General features: G+C 38.3%; 1 protein-coding gene across 3 annotated transcripts in view; it reads left to right on the top strand.

Moving 5' to 3' along the window:
* The first annotated feature begins 6,441 nt into the window (after positions 1-6,441).
* CFAP47 (cilia and flagella associated protein 47) overlaps positions 6,442-17,481 on the top strand; it is a 275,466-nt gene continuing 264,426 nt past the window's right edge. For all 3 annotated transcript variants that reach the window (XM_027689060.1, XM_027689061.1, XM_027689062.1), the window contains exons 1-5: positions 6,442-6,613; positions 8,882-9,033; positions 12,163-12,278; positions 14,340-14,478; positions 16,721-16,949. In XM_027689060.1, the coding sequence (XP_027544861.1) occupies positions 6,443-6,613; positions 8,882-9,033; positions 12,163-12,278; positions 14,340-14,478; positions 16,721-16,949 (807 nt within the window). In that variant the 5' untranslated portion in view covers position 6,442. The remainder of the gene's footprint in view (positions 6,614-8,881; positions 9,034-12,162; positions 12,279-14,339; positions 14,479-16,720; positions 16,950-17,481) is intronic.

Raw genomic sequence — 17,481 nt, 5'->3', positions numbered from 1 at the left:
GGCTACCTTTAGGCTAAATATCTGAAAGAAATTCTTTACTGTGAGGGTGGTGAGGCACTGGAACAGGTTACCCAGAGAAGCTGTGGATGTCCCATCCCTTAAAATGTTCCAGGCTGCATTGGATGGAGCTCTGAGCAACTTGGTCTACTGGGAGATGTCCCTGCCTGTCCTGGTTAGAACGGCTGGGACCAATTCATCCCTGGATGGGTGTAACCCAAAACTGTGTATTCTATAGCCTCCATGCCATTTCCCAAAAACTGCTGTCAGTAGAGGCCTGCAAGGTGGGAAGATGTTCCTGTACCCTTTTATGGAATTCCCCGCTCTGATAAGAGGGACTGAGCATCCGCATGCCCTTTTATGGAATTCCCTACTCTGAGGGAGGGACTGAGCACTCCCGCCTGAACTGGAGAGTATATAACTGGGAGTTTCAGAGCCTTGGGGCTCTCTCTCGTGGGACCCAGAGGAAGACAGCAGACCACCGCTGCTCCCAACCAGGCTGAGACCACCACCCTCAACTGGACTGCAATCACCACTTCTGACCAGACTGCAGCAGCTCTCCCACCAGCAGGTTTTATCTTCTCTCCCTTTGCTTTGGACTCGGGGGGTGGGCCAAGGTACACCACTTTTGTTCATACCCCAGGGTGCTGGGTTTGTACATTTGGGTTTTGTGGATTAAAACCAATTGTCTGTCTGTATAATTGTACTTATTGCATTATTTTAATAAATTGTTATTCTGACTTATAAATCTCTCTTTTGAATTGAGTTCATTTTGCCTTGCTGGTTAACTTTTAAACCAGCACACTGCCCATGACAGGAGGGATGGAACAAGATGATCCTTAGGGTCCCTTTCAACTCATATCATTATATGATTCTGTGATTCTATAATAATGCAATAAGTAGCCATAAAAGGTTATACTGAACTACAGTCTGATTGCATTTAAAGTAAATAGACACATCTATTTGGTAATGGTTTCCATCTGTAACTGAAGTCAAGGAAATAAAAACATCAAACGGCTCAGAAGGCTCAGTATCTAAAAAGCTGAAAACCAGGGGGTGATAATGATACTCTGGATGATCACAATGCAAATTTAATTTATCTTACTAAGCACTTGGATTTCAAGAATCATTCATAAGATTCTTAGAATCCTTGGATTCTGTGGAAGTAAGTTGGATAAATTGCATAATAACTCTAGAAGATACATGTATAATAAAAATTGTACCACAAAATGGTTAGGCAGTAATTTTTAGCCTTCAGGCAAAAAGAAAATAAATTTACTAATATCTGAACAGGCTTTTCAATGATTTTATCATTACTGCCTAAGAAAAAGATTCTTGAAGTTGTTTAAGTAATGATGTAGCAGGAGACCTGCCTAAAGCCAATGTGATATATGGAATTCTATTTTAAATACCTCTACAAGGGGTGGGGAATGTTCATCCTCTGGAGGTACTTAGCTCACTCCTAACCATAGTGGAAGTTTAGACTCGACATTGATTTTCTATCAATGAAGTGTGGTGAGATAAATCTCACCATTAGTAACTATAGAAAATCATATCTTACTTGTGTATAGTGAAAATTTAGTATTGATTCATTGATGCCAATAGCTGTTGACATCTTGATACCAGTCTGGAAAGTCCATTTCTCTGGTTTCAGCATGATTTTATGGGCGTCTTTAAAAGCCATAGACAGCTGTTAAAGTAGCCCTGATTTATATGAGGAGTTTTCAGAACTATCCTTTATCTGAATTTCCTATTGTCCGTATAAATGTAGTTTCTTCATATTTATGTTCTGTTTTGATCACAGAGGATCTGCCCAGCTCAAAAACATACATCTTCATCATGCTTCTCAGTGAGGTTCAATGATTTTTCTTTCCACCCCGCAATTTTTATATTTGTCTAATACATGAAATCTGTGAGTGGATACGGAGGCTTTTAGAGTTACTAAATTTTTCATGAACAAAGATGTATTCACAGATTGTGACTAAAAACGATGCCAGATGCAAGAAAGCATTTCCATTGTTTCAGACTGCAGGAAACAAAGGGTACACTTGTACTTTGGTGCTGAAAACTTCGGTCTAACTGCTGTGAGCTCATAAGATCAAAACTTTCAGCTCAGCTCTGTGTGCTGGTACCAGCCTTGGTCTCCAGATCAGTGTTGTCATATTACAGCTGTGCTATGACTGACCTCCCAGTCAGGCTATTTAGCTAAACCAAGTGATTATGCTGATAAAACCACTCTGATTGTGCTCCACAGATACATAGAATAGCTCAGTGTGTGGTTCTAGAAGACCTAAGCTATATGATTGAATAACGGTGACTGTGTGTATTTATGATGCAGATTTTTCGTTTACCAATTCCTCCAGAGTCACTCTAAAAAGGTTAAAAAAGGGAAGGCATTTGTGATTGTCTCGTCTAACTGACAATCTCTCTGTTGTTCACTTTTTTCCAACAATTTTGGTCACGTTCCCTTCAGCCCATTCTGAGATGGAGGAACATCTCAGAGATTGGCAATTCTTACACGTTCTGTGAAGACTGATAGTTTCAATGAGCAAAAAGACCCAATAAAATCTTCATTAGTTCTGCTTCTCACAGAATTCTTTGTTGAGTGAAGAGACCTTTAGAGAGAATTAGAGCCCTAATCTGTCATTTTGAACATTCTCATTTTCCATTAAACAGAGCAATTTGCAAGATTAAATGCAAAGGAATATATCTTATTAGTCATCATTATTTGGATTTTGTCTGTTTCTAATTCCTAAAAGCTGATATAAAAATACACACTCTTTATTTGTTTTACCACTAAGTGGCCCTGTTTCCTTCTAGTATATTTTAAAAATATTTGTTCTTCCTGAAGTAAAATAAATAGGTCAGCGTTCACATTTCAAATCATAGTTCCTCTGGATTCAGATTCCAACAAAGAAAGGCAGCATGACTGGCAGTTTGTTCAAATTACTTTAATTATTTCAGATATCGTTGTCATTTCTTGTTGCTGAATTACTGTCAAATAAACCACCTTTATAATGATTTTAACTGACCCTTTTTCTAACATTTTGAATACTTTCAGAAGGCATTTGTCTGTGTTTTTAGAGATTCCTGGGTGAATGAGAACTACTTCTGATCTAATAGATGACTCAGATGCTGTAAAAACATCTTTGACCTGTGTTTAGAACATGGACAAACACGATCAGTGTCCCAGATCTTGCTATTTACTAATATATGTTTTCTAATAAAGCTTTCCCCTGTGCAGCTGGTGAAAACAGACTGGAAGTGGCTTTCTGATTCTGCATCATGTTTTACACTGGCTGTGGCCCTGGGATAGATCTGAACAAGTTAATTTTAAACAAATTAGCCTTGTTTATTAAATGGACAAAACTAATGATGCTATTCCAGTTTTCTGCTTGAAACCTGGGAGGATAGTCAGATCAGCAGATAGTCAAAGAAGCTTCAGATCAGGAAAGTTTGGCTTACAAAAGTTGGAAGTCAGTCAGATCTTGAGGTATGGTGGGGATTTTTATAAGGTTATACTCTTCACTCTGATCACTATAATATAATACTGAGAAGTTTGCTGTGAAGCTTTTTTATTCATCATCTGATACTGCTAAGGTGAATGCAATGTTAATTGTACAGCTTATCACACCGTAAAATATCACGAATTTCTGCAGAATTAAAAGCACTCAGTGTGGTCATATGGTTTACTGATAAAAGAAAATGACAATAAATAATCCACGCCTCAGCACTAGCTATAAAGGATTCTGTCATCAAAATGACCGAATAATTCCTGTTCCTTTAGAATAATTTTCACTTTGGGGATGACTATTAGACGATTAATAAAAAAATCTTATGAAGACAGCCAAAGCTGAGGAAAGGAAGGAGCAGAGTCTGTTATCCAATGTTGTTTCATAATGAGCTACCATAATGATGGCAATAGTAAATATTTGGATATAATGGCTTGCAGCAGAGGAAGAGAGCACAGCCAAACTATGTCAGAGAGTTCAGGATTCTTTTAGTGCTGGACTTTACTCCTCTATACACAAGCTAAATCACAGTTAAAAATAGTTTTTTAAAGATTGAGTTAAATTGTTGAAAAATTTGTATGGACATATCTACACTGAATCAAGTGAAAAGAGAGCAGTGTTCTTTGATACTGATTCTCGTATGGGGTGGTAACCTTGTGAGTGCAGACTGGAGCAAGCAGCAGAGACAGAAATCTTTAAAAATCACTTCTGTCATTAAAGAATTAGTATCAAAGGACCAGAGAAACTATTTAGGACTGTTCTTCATTCTCTATAAAAAACCCAGAGGGAGTTTAATTCTTTGGTACAGTAATCTTCTCTCTTTTTTTCTTCCTTTTTTTTTTGGTGTGTTTCAGTTAAATACAACCATGTTACCATTAAACAGATTCAAGTAGTGTTCCCAAAGAACTCCCTGTGGATGCTCGGATTTTACCCTTAGTGCTTACTATGCCAGATTCCCAAACATTCTTCAGTGACCTACTGAATTTATAATTTGAATCTTTAAGAGGGACAAAAAGACCTGTTAGCATTCTTCTCTAGTAACAGAAACAAAGGTTCTTCTCTTTCCTTGCTCCCTCTAGGTTTCTTGACCCATTAAAAATAGGCTTTTTGCCCTTTTTGTACTTTGTAGTTCCGATCTGTGCCATCCATGTTTGCAGCTCCTCATATATGACTTTTAAAATATAAATAATTTGAGTCCTCATGCACCTTCAAGGGATGAAGTAATCCACGGCAAAACATTTTGGGTTAATCAAAACTGATGTCTGAGGTTCTGAGTGCATGCTGTGCGTGCTGTTCCCCCTCCTTTCTTCTGTTACTTTAAAGCAGAACACAACGTGGCCCAAACCCTCCAAGTTTAAGTGCTGGATTCTTGTCAGCTTCATTTTACCACTTAAACTACAGCACAGGAAGGATCAGAACAGGAACACATCTTCCACCACTCAGGAAATGTGTGCCATGAATAATTAGTGTGGTCGCTGGCACTGCAGACACTGAGCTCCCAGCAGCAGTCAGGAGGGTTAGTGCCTGCTTTGGTTCTATGTAGACCATGTCTGTGATTCACATGCACAGAAGAGACATCAGGCCATTTTGAGTTCAATTTAATCCAACTGTAATCAGTCCTTAAGAAACCCAGGGAAAGAAGAGCACCCATGTCTGAATGACCCTTCGCTCTTCTGGGCTGCTGTTGGAATGAAACAGCTGGGGCAAACAGGAGGGGATGTGCTGGACAGCCCTGAGCCTGAGTCCCAGGTTAGGTATCTCTTTATTGCTAAATAGCATCTTGGGGTGCATCTGGAAGAGTGTGGCCAGTAGGTCGAGGGAGGTGATCCTCCCTCTCTACTCAGCCCTGGCGAGGCCACATCTGGACTGCTGTGTCCAGTTCTGGGCTCCTCAGTACAAGACAGACAAGAAGCTACTGGAGAGGGTCCAGCCGAGGCCACAGAGATGATGAGGGGTCTGGAGCATCTATCTTATGCAGGAGCTGGGCCTGTTTAGTCTGGAAAAGACAAAGGGGATCTCATCAATACATTTAAATATCTCAAAGGTGGGTGTCAGAGGATGGTGTCAGATGCTTTTCAGAGATGCCCAGCAAAAGGATGATGAGCGATGGCCATAAACTAAAACACAAGAAGTTTCACCCTAACATGAGGCTGCCCAGTGGAGTTTCCGTCTCTGGAGACATTCCAAACCCACCTGGACGCGTTCCTGTGCTCCAGGTGACCCTGTCTTGCCAGGGAGGTTGGACTGGAGTTTCTCCACAGGTCCCTTCTGACCCTAAAGATTCTGTGATTCGGTGAAATTCAGTCCCATGATGTGAACATTTTGGTGCACCTCCAACAAAAATTAATAAAATAATAATAAAATAAAACAGCACGTCTGGGGCTTTTACTTCTTTGCAGCTCCCGTTCAACCCGGCGCCCATGGAACGGCAGCCGAGCCCTCCGGGGCTCCCTGAACCTGTCGGGCCTGTGAGGGCGAGGAGGGGCTGCCTCAGGCTGGGGGGAACCACCAGGAACCGCCACAGCTGTGGGATAAAAATCCTGTCCCTTGGGCATCGGCACCGCGTGCCTGGGGACAAGTGGACTCTACTGAGGTAAGCTGAGCGGGCTGGGCTGAGCTGGGCTGAGCTGAGCCGGGCTGGGCTGACCCGGGCTAAGCTGAGCTGAACTGAGCTGAGCCGAACTGAACTGAACTGAGCTGAGCCGAGCCGAGCCGAGCCAAGCCGAGCCGAGCCGAGCCGAGCCGAGCCGAGCCGGGCTGGGTTGGGCTGGGCTGGGCTGGGCAGGGCTGGGCTGGGCTGGGCTGGGCTGGGCCGAGCCGCTGGCCCCGCCCCTACCCCGCTTCTCCTCTTTCGATTGGTGAATTTAGGCCGCGCCGCCATTTTTCACCCAATCAGCGCTGCGCGTCCGTTGCTAGGCGCCCGTCTGCCGGCCATGGCGGCCATGGCGGGCGAGTGCCGGGAGGAGCGCGGGATTCGCATCGCCCCGGCCGAGCTGCGCTTTAGGGACGCGGTCCCGGGCCGCCGCTACCGCGCCGCGCTCACCGTCCAGAACCTGCGGGTCGAGAGCTGCCGCCTGCACCTGCTGCCGCCGCACCGGCCCCAGGTGAGGGGCGGCTGGAGGTGCCCGGTGGCCGCCTCTCTGCGAACAGCGGTCCCGTTTGGGCAGCGCCTCGCCCCGCTCCAGCCTGCGGGAGCGGCGCCCGAACGAAAGGAACTCCCATCTCCCCAGTCCTTTACTCTCCCGAGGCTGTGGGCGAGAGCTTCCTTTTTTGGAGACAGCTTCCTTGTTTGTTAAATCCATAGTTTCAATGGGAAGTACACAGGCTTTTCTTGTCTTACTACATCAGCGGGTGGACTCGATGATCTTGGAGGTCTTTTCCAACCTTAGTGATTCTATGATCAAGTGCATTGTTGGTACCAAACCTGCTTTGCCTTCCTGGTTAGCTTTGCACTGTCCAGAATTTGTCCCGCAAGAAGGCTGTGAGATCCTCGTCATTTCAGGGAACATCTGTAGAAATGGGTCATTTTGCTATGGTGTGAACAACAAATTAGTGAAGTGATAGCTCTGTTACGTCATTTCTGGGTTGTATTCTGAGTTTTTTTGGACTACAGTAGTCCCTTTGTGGTGCTTGCTGAGAGCATTCTCAGAAAAAAGTTTTCAATCCTTTCTCAAGATATTATGATTCCTCTTAATAACATCTGATTAATTCTGGAAAAATCACTGCATAGCCAGACATTTTAAAAGCAAATGCATCTTTACAATTCTAACCAGCTTAGCCCTTGACTTGTAGCCTGTGTGTGCCCAGCAAAACCCAGCTGTGGTTAGTAGTTTATTGCTTGTTAATTATGTCAAAATTAGGATCAAAGGGTTGGGTTGAACTGGCATCAGGGGTTGAACAGAAGCTGATGTTGCTTTGTGTTCACAGCTTGAGCTATGAATAATTCTAGGGTAGTAATCAATATGATTGTCAGACAACTGAAGTACCTTGGATAATTTCACAACCTGAGTAGTCAGCTTTTCTTTTTGAGGGAAAAAGTGGCACTTGCTTTTTATTACACTGTAGCTGAAAACTTTTGGCATGAGCTGGAAACCGTCGAGAGTGCTTGATTTGGTAGGGCTGTGCTTATTCTGTTTTGTTAGTTTTCATTAGCCTTATCAATTTTTCATGTGCTGCACAAGTGGAAAGGCAGAGTCAGTTTTAGAAAAGGTTACTCAATCATAGCTTAAGGGTTTCTACTTCCGTGATTAACTCATGCCTTTTGCTGTGTATTTTAATGCTATTGTACATGAGAGGACCAATATGACAACTGGGGGATAAGATGCCACTTCCCATGCTCAGTTCCAGAAAGATCTGTTCTGTTGCCCTTTCTCATTCCCAGACCTTTTGGTGCTGTCTGTAATTACAATGCTCTGAAGTGTATGACTCATCTGAAAAATTTTGAGGCATTCATAGCATGCAAGAACTGAAAAATAATCTTCCTTGAGCTGTCGTAGTCCATAGCCAAAAAATGTCTTTCAAGGAATTTAGCTCACAAAGCATTTTCCATAGGCTTCATTGAAAATTCCTAATACAATATATTAATTTCCCTCCTATAGAATGAATATCCTTGAATGTTTAATTCTCTTTAGAGATAGATTTTACACACCTCAAAATTAAAACTTGGCTACTCTTTCCAAATCAAGCTCATAATCAGGAGGTACATAACATAACAAATTTCCTTTAGCTGAGTATTTATCCTGCTGGGAGAATTCTAAAGGAATAGAGGGAGGTGCTCAGACAACAGAATCAAGAAGTAGTAAATTATGTTTGAATATTTCAAACATAAATTAGAACGGAAAACTTAGAGAGAGGAAAGGGTGCTTTCTGTCAGCTGCTTCTGTTTTTTTCCCTTTCATTTGACCCCCTAAATTAGAGGTGCCATGAACTTTTCAAGCAGATTTCAATGTACAGTGACACTTTCTGTTCATGTAAGCTGGATGTTGGTCAGACCTAGAGAAAGCTCTTACCCTGTCCCCTTTTGTTGCTGATTTGAACTGAGACCTAATCCTTGTTATTTTCTCAAGTACTAAAAATATTCTTCACTGAGCAATAGCTGATTTAATTTTGTGTTGCTTCAAGTTTATTGCAGCAGTAGGAAAAGCTGGAGCTCTCTTGGAAAACTAGAAAATTTTGCTAATTCATTTGGTTTTTTACTGTAAAAAGTCTGAACTTCAGTAAATAGGGAAATAAAATTATAAACCCCTGCATATTTTAAAGTTCATGGTAAATTTTAAATCAATCTGTGTCTTTTTCTGAAAATGAACCACATGTATATCATTGTTAATCTAGAATGTGTTACAATTAAAAAAATATGTTTTTTTGATTTGCAGTTTAAATTGATTGTGGAAAATCCAGAAAAGCCCGTTGCATCTGGACTTCAACTTAAAGCTTTTGTGGAATATTATCCCGACCGTTTGGAAGACCTTCAAGATAAACTGATTCTTTTAGTAGATGACAACGTGGTTGATATCCCCCTGCTTGGGTATGATGTTCAACAGTTCATGTGCTGCTGTTAGTATTTGCAGTTTAGTTTTGTGCAAAGTTTATTTGCAGTTTAGTCTTGTGGAAAGTTTACCTATACATGTCACATGGCTTTGTAGTTAGTCTGTCAATTGGATGGAAAACAAGTAGTAAGTTTCCTACAAAAGTAAGATTTTTTTTTTTTGTCAAGGAAGCATATGGGTAAGAAGTTGATTGGGGTGATGTCCCTCTAAGATCATAGACAGTCTGGATTTTTGGTTTTGCTATATTCTACCTTGGTTGTGATACTGCTGATAATTTTTAATCCTGTATGTTTAGACAAATTAACACCTACTCTTGATGTCTTCCTTTCTTCATGAACCATTTATATAAAAGATTTTACAGTAAATTGTTCACAGTTACAAAACTGGATTAGAGTGAAACTTATGTTTCCTGATTCTAGAAATAGGGTGCATGTTTTAGAACAACATCACAAGTTCAAGGATCACTGTCATCAATCCATGTGTGATTGTGTGTGCTTATCTGTGTGTGTCTATATGGATATAGCTCTTATATATTGTATAAACATAGACTGATTGGAAAAAGTAAGCTTCTAAATATAGTTCATCAGACTTAGGCTCAGTGGTTATCTGAGGATGAGGGGGAATTGCTCTGGAGTACCTTTCTCTGCTTTGTCTATTAAGAAAAATGAAGACAACAAACTTCTGCTTACAGGTCAAGCTTTTAGATGCCTAAATTGGGACAGGTGAATCCCACAAACTACTGCAAATCATCGTTTTTGTGAAGATCTTAATGTTACAAATTACATGTACAGACAGAAATGAATTTCCATGAGGAGATTAGTTAGTATATGAATCGTATATGTAAGAATCAAGCAATTCCAGAAGCATCTCATGCTAGCCTGAAATGTGTAAAGCTCTGCCTTCAGATAAGAAATACTTCTACATTTTGTTTACCTCTTATGATCTTTGTCACTGATTTGCTTTTCCTTGTTTCATCTTAAAAGTTGTGGGATTTTTTTATGTTAATGTCATGCTATTGTTAATATAGGACAGAAATAGTTAAGTATGACATGGGGTTTTGTTTTCTAGTTAGTATAAATTTTGTCTCTTCTTAGCAAAAGACTGTCTACTGTTGGAAGAGTTGCAAATAACAATTTCAATTAGTTGTTTTTTTTCCTGTGATGTTTGTAAGTTCTATTTATCTTAGAACACACTGTTAAACATGCTATTATAGCTTTCTTTAATTAACTTTAGAGAAATCTAACCAGCCTGAAGTGTTTTTCTTTGGCTGAAAGACAGGAATGACTTTTTATAAGGTAATACTGAACCTAGTAATTCAATATGATCATTTTAGTATTAAAACTGTCTCTAGATAAGTTCTCCCAACATATATTTTCCTAGAATAAAAAAGTTATGAGGTAGCAGTTTTAATTTAAATAGTTTAATTTTTAGTGATTTTTTTTATTTTTAATGTTTTTAAAATTTTTATTAGGGTAGTATTGTGAAGATAAGACCACTTAGGATGATAATGCTACTGGTGACTCCTTTCTGGAAAGGACTTGCAATAGATTAAGTATTTGAAGTCTTCATGTGTAACTGGCTTCTGTGGGGAAAAAGTTGGCAGGCCCTTTTTTTGTGTGTGTGTGTGTGTGTTTGAAAAAGGCCAATATACTTTGATTTTATTTTTTTTATCAGTGTTTCCCCAAATGTATTTTGTGTCATGCAAATGTAGTAAATTCCATCTTCATGAAAAAGCCCCAAACCAAAACACAACCAGGAAACCAAACAAATAAACCTCACCCTGTATTAGAAAACAAACCCCAGATCCTTTACGTTGACTGTTTCCCTTTTGCACAGGTCTGTATCTATTAGAAAATCTTATTGCAGTTAGAATTTAAGCTTATTCCTGTCTATTTGGGAAATTAGATAATTGGATCTTGAGAGGAGAAATATTTCTGTTCCATTTTTTCAGTGAAGCTTATTGGAAGAATGTCTGGATACTTGGAATGTGAAATTTTAACAATTGATTTGAATGCACTCTAATCTTAACAGCTGATTCTTTTTTTTCCTTTATTTTGGTTTTCTGGGTTTTGTTTGGGTTTTTTTTCCCCATATCCTGCTGGATTAGACCATCTCTTTCAAGAATTTACTAATTTACTCTTTTTGCTTTACAATAAATTATTAAAGAGAATTAAAAACAGTGTTTTAAAATTCTTTTGGGGCATTTCTTGATTCAATTTTTTTCCTCACCCCCTTCCTTCCCCCTCCCCTCCTCTTTATGTACTGGAGTGTCTGAGCAGGATCTGCCTCGCTTGACCAAGCATATTTTTCTTCCTTCTCCATTTAGTTTTTTGTGCTGCATGTAATGCAGATCATGAGATGTAATTGTTCCTGCATGTTCCTGTTTGTGGTTAAGAGGAGATAGACTGCTGTGCTGATATAAAATTCCAATTGATTTGAAACAGTTTTATGTGAGATCAGAGGTGTGATTATATTAAAAATTGGGGTGTTTAAAATACAAGTTTTTTGAAGCGAGAATGATCTGTTCATTTTGTGTAAACTACCCAACACAGGGATGTCATCATGCTGAATGAGGCTATTAAATAAATAATAGAAATAGCTTGTGGCTTTTGTCATTACCCACTTCTGTCTGTTGTAATAAGTTTTGTTGAAGTCACATAAAATATGCATCAAACACAAAGGCTGTAAATGGACACTGGCACGCCTGCTTTCTCTCTGCTTCTAGTTCAGGCAGCTGTTAATAAATTATGGTGAATGTTAACTTTGGTCTTGTTTTGTGATGCAATTAACTCAAGATAGTTTTATTTGCAGTGCTATAATAAAGTATATAAATTAAATAGAAATGTATACATTCCATTTTGACTAATTGTTTAAAGCTATATTGTTTTAAAGTTACAACAGTTAGTCATTAAACAAGTTGGTCTATAACTACCTCTCTTACATCTCCCCTGTGTATGCTATAGTGCTGAAGGGAGTTGCAAAAACCTTGGTGGGAGAACTAGGGCAAAAGGAAAACTCTCTTCTACTGGAGTGCTTGATCAAATTTCTCTAGAAATGCAAAGGTATTTTCAAGTTTTGGAAGATAAACCCATGTCTTTTCTCTACAGATTTATTCCGTACTGTTGTCTGGAAATTGAGTCAGAGCTTGATTTTGGTCAAGTGATTGCAAGCAATAAAGTAATTAGTAAAGAGATTAGTATTGCTAACCATGGATCATCTTCAGGTAAATATCTAGCATGCATTAAATGATACAAATATTTTATTTTCTTGGAAAGTGTAATTTTATGCAAATTAACACTTCAGTGGCCAAGTAGAAATTAACTGGAGTTCTGGATTATGCAGATTACAGGTATTGTAGCTGAAGGTATTGTACATGGCCCATTGCTTCTGTAGGCATTTCTATGCTTCCACTTAGAAAAGAAAAATTACTTTAGAACTTGGCAAATTTTAGGAGTTCTCTACTTTTGGGTCCCATCTTGAAAGATGCAAAAATAATAGTTATTCATTTTCTTAGTATGCCCGACATAAATAGCAGCAAATCATGTCTGCTCTTGCTTTGTTCTCTTTGTGCTTCTGTGATCCCCAGAGCTGTCTATTAAATAAACAACTACAAGCTCCCTGTGCTTTCAGAGTTCATGTCCTCTAGGATGGGAATTGAACTGTATTTGTTGCTAGAACATAATGAGGGGTCTTTTATCTTGCTACCATAGCTTTTGAAATCATACAGCTTTTACAACATGCACATACTTGAACTGCTGCAAGGGGACCCATCCAAGGAGAATAAAAAACATGGTCAATGGAGCATAAGAATGTTTATATGATCCAAATAACCTATTTGATTGCCTTTTCCACTGGACAAAGCTGCAGACACCTTTCTCCAGAAGAAGGGTGGCAACCGTTCTGAGTTTCAAACAAGAAATTTAAAACAGTTAATTATTTCTGTTCCTCACTTGTACAGTTGTTTGTTGTTTTACAAGCTGTCTCTATTTACATTAGGCCAAGTTCCTGCGAACATTTGTGTCCTAGATTTTCACAAGTTATTGTACTGAGAGAAAATACATGACTGCAGAAACAGAAAGATGGGTTGCAATAATAAAACAAACAAAAAAATCAAATTTCTGTCTAGTTAAAGCAGTTTTAATTTTTTTTTTCCATAAAACAAAAGGAGAAAGTGTTGTGGTTTTTTTTTTCTAACCAGTTCAACTTTGAGATGTAGTGTGTAGTTTGTATAATCAACTCTCGCTCATACATGCTAATTTCTTATTTTGGGTAATTATGATTAGGTAAAGAAAATGAGAACCTACATTACCTATGTATCTATACCTGATTTATATGATTTTTTTTTTCATATTGTATAAGGAACTGTTTCTAGTTATAAAATCTGCATGATACACACTGGTTACATGATGAATTTTTGTGGGATTGGACAGAGACAAAACTGGATTGAAGGTGGTGGTTAGTAAAAAAGTGTATTGAGAGCAGACAAAGAGCTGCTGGACCTGTGTTTCTGTAGGCTCTGTAAATCATAATACAACAGGCCACAATAGCAGGCAGCATGTAAAATATATGAGCAAGAAGTACTGTGTGCTGGCCTGAGACTCAAGGATTGCATTTCATGTGTCATCCCATGCATGAAACAACTCCTTTGTTCCTGCTCCTGATCTTATATCAGAGATTATCTTTTATCTGAGGTCAAACAGTGCATTTTTCCTACAAAATTTGAAACAATTTCTTTGTGTCTGTAATATAATGACAGATAATTAGTACTATTGGTTAAATACACATTTAAGATTTTTTTCACAATCTAAAAAATATTTTTATAAACTAGAAACATTCACTGTTCTCTTCTGCAATAACTTGTGTTATGCACATACCAAATCATAAAAGCTGTTGTCACCTGCAATATACACTTAACTTTCTGGCTACTGTAGCTGCCTAGAGCTGTGTATAAAATAGCCTGTGACTTACAAAATGGTACTTACAACTGCTTTATGATATAGTCACTTTTGTTTGGAATGAGAGTACCTTCTCTGTTACAGTCTCAGCTTGCAAAGTGACATTGGACATATGTGTGTAGTATTTAAAGAAACCCTGAAAAAATTATCTACTCTCTGTTACAAATAGTTTTTAAAAAGCTGAACTCCATATTTCCTGTTTCCTTAGGAAAATGTATTGCTTGTGAATATCTGCATTATGTGAGGTGTGGTTTCAAGTGTTTAATAGAAGAATATAAATCTACAACTTTATATTGTGTAGCATTCTGTTTATTACTCTGTTTTTTTAGGTATATTTGAAATATCATATGATGGGGTTGTCTTGGCTAGCATAACACCTGCCAGTGGACTGGTAAAGCCAAAATCTAAAAGGACAATTCGAGTGGATATCTGCACAGATGTACCCAGAATCATCAAAGAAGTGATGAAGTGAGTGTATGACTGAAGAAGTCCAGCTCTACAAATTCCATTTTTGCCTGTTATTAATTCCAATCATTATTATGAATGTTTATCTAAAAACATTAAAAGTTCCTAAGCGTTGGTTGCTGTCTTTCAAACTTATTTTTATTAAATTAATTTGATGATTATATTATCTCCACAGAACAGTGATGCATAAGTTGTGTACCTGCCTGTGTTAATAAAGGTCTCTCATAAATCATCATGATATGGGATGTTTGCACATCTCTCAAAATAAAACTAACCAAGATCTTTGGTATCTTTCACCTTTCTGCACATTCTGTGTTCCTTACTCTTCTTACCTTCTGTTACTGCTGGTTTTCTTTTAGCTCTACTTGTTTCAGGACTCTCAGAAACATTATTGTGTCTTTTGGTGTATCTTATTTTCAATGGAGAGAGAATGTATTTGCAACCACTAACTCTTTTAAGAGTAGATTATTTTTAAATGGGTACTTTATAGAATCACAGAATGGTTTGGGCTGGAAAATTCTCTCTTTCCACCCCCTGCCTTGGGCAGGGACACCTTGCACAGGTTGCTTAGAGCTCCATCAAGCCTGGGCTTGAACACTTCCAGGGATGGGGCATCCACAGTTTCTCTGGGCAATCTGTGAGTAGGGTGTGGTTGTGGTTGGTTGTATGTGGAGTTTTCGTTTGTTTGCTCATTGTTGTGATTTTTTTGCTTGGTTTTTTGTTTGGTTTTTTTTCGTTTTGTTGGGGTTTTTTGTTTATTTGTTGGTTTGGTTTTTTTTTTTTGGGGGGGCTGTTTGTCTAGGATATATCCGTAGAAGTTTCCTCTTTTGTTTTGAATTATTAAAATAGACTTAAATTTCAATTCTTCCTGTTCTTGCTTTTGGCAGCCTGTTGGAAAAGGAAATGAAAGTACAGGAGAAAAATTCTATTACAATGACAGGGAAGATGTTATCTGTGCTATTGCTTCATAGTCACATCCCCCTTCATATGATTTTTTCTTTGGCTACTAAGTTGCAACCTTTGAGTTGCTAAGTGTCCTGCTTTCTGCCTTTCTTTTGCTGTCCAGGCTGCCTCCACTATTTTCTTCACCCCATCTTGGTTAAATGGCTACTGTCTCCTGCAGATTTCATCCTCCACCCATTTCCTGCCTTAAATTCTACATAATTCTGTCACTGAATTTGGTGTTTCTTATTAGTTATTATTATATTCTCTAGACTACATGAAATATTATGTTTTGTTGTCAAGCTTTGCACAAATATGTGTATACAGGTGTGTATGTATGTGGTTAAACAAACGGTATTCTTTAAAGTCTTGCAATGGGTATTTGACAGGATTTTGACTTGGAGAAATAGCACAGTTTTCATGAAAACATCTTGATTATTTCCATTTAACATGCTCTCTAAACATTTTCTTTCTATGTGCAAGCAAAATTATTCTCAAAGGAATCTACTCTTATAGTTTTTTGAGATTTCTTTTATGTCTTGAAGTATCCTGCAATCATGCTTCAGAACTTGAAAGATGATTTGAGTTTGAGATCCTCTCCCAGATCCTATGTGTAGTTACATATGTGACTATTCAACAAAAGAACTTTTTTTTTTTAAATGTTTGTTAAGCTCAGATGCTATTCTAAAGGGTAGCTGATTCTGTTAGAAAAATAAGGTATATTATTGCTTGATTTTGTTCATCAAGAACAAATATGCTGTGTTCCAATAGAATTCTAATAACAAATATTTGTACAATGTCTATGTGATCTTTTGGTAATTTGTGGCATCATCAAGATCAAGCATTCAGGCAGGAACAGCAGCAGCTCTTTTATGCTTTTTCAGATGAACTTCTAGCTCCAGTTCCCTAAGAAAAAATTAAGTATATATGCTAAAATTGGTATCTAGATATACTGTTCTTATTTCTAAAAATCTTTATGTCACCTGTGGACACTTCTGATTCTTCCCAGATGTCATTCCTATAATTTCAAACATTAAAAAAGGGAAAAAAGTTAAACTGCCCCAAACTCCACCATGTAATGAGTGATCTTTCCTGGCTGGTAATATTCCTTTTAGGTCACTGTTAAGTGCACGCTCCTTGCTCTGCTCCCCCTGCTTAGCTTATCTATGGAAAGCCAGTGATTTTAGTGCTTGGGTTTGGCTCATTTTTTTGCACAGGTTCTAATATAAACCAAACTAACCAAACTGATTATTTCTAAGACTTTTGTACATTACCTGTTGCTGCTTGCTGCTCTCACTGACAGGGTGGAATTGGAAGGTCGTGGCTGCACTGAAGTGTGGGTCAAAGCTGTTGTGGTTGAACAAGTTCTTAAAGTTCTTGGAGCATCTTGTGGAAAAGTAGTGGAATGCATTAACTTTGGACCAGTTTACTTTGGGACTTCAAAGACTGAGCAAATATCTTTATACAATAAAAGTCCTGAGAATATGGACTGGGTAGCAGTACTGGAAGACAATGCCATTGGAGGAGAGATGGTAAGAAACTGCTTCGGGTTTTATTTTAGTTGAAAACTTGTTTCATTTCTGCTTTTGCATTTTTTATTTCTAAACATTCATTTTCTCATACTGTTTACTATTTCCTGATCAGTAGGCTTTCTGAAACTTCTGTCCAACCAACATATTTTTTACTATAATTTAGCCTTGGAATTTTTTTCAGTTTTTTCTGTTTTACAATGTGACATTTTAACCTGAACAATGTTAACTACATTCCCTGAGTAGGTTTGTTTAGTTTTTGGGGTGTTTTTTGTTTGTTTTTGAGCAGTATTGCTTGAAATCCCACTGGTTTTTTTATTATTTAATGGGAGTCATCAAAAAATATTTTGGTATTTTAGGATGTTAAGCAATCTGTGGTTTCAGTTGTTTTTCTCAGACAGCGAACTCATCTGAGTGAGCATCATGTTTAAAAAAGGGAATTCAAAACATTGACATGAAACTGATGTTTAAAAATTGATTAATTAGCCATGTGATGTGTAACTACGTCAAAGCTATTTCTTATGTTGTGTCTTTC

This window comes from Neopelma chrysocephalum, unplaced genomic scaffold (genome assembly GCF_003984885.1).
Source record: "Neopelma chrysocephalum unplaced genomic scaffold, ASM398488v2 Primary Assembly neopelma1_76, whole genome shotgun sequence".
NCBI classification, from domain to species: domain Eukaryota; kingdom Metazoa; phylum Chordata; class Aves; order Passeriformes; family Pipridae; genus Neopelma; species Neopelma chrysocephalum.
Note: the sequence above shows the minus strand (reverse complement) of the source record. Positions and strands in the feature narration are given on the sequence as shown.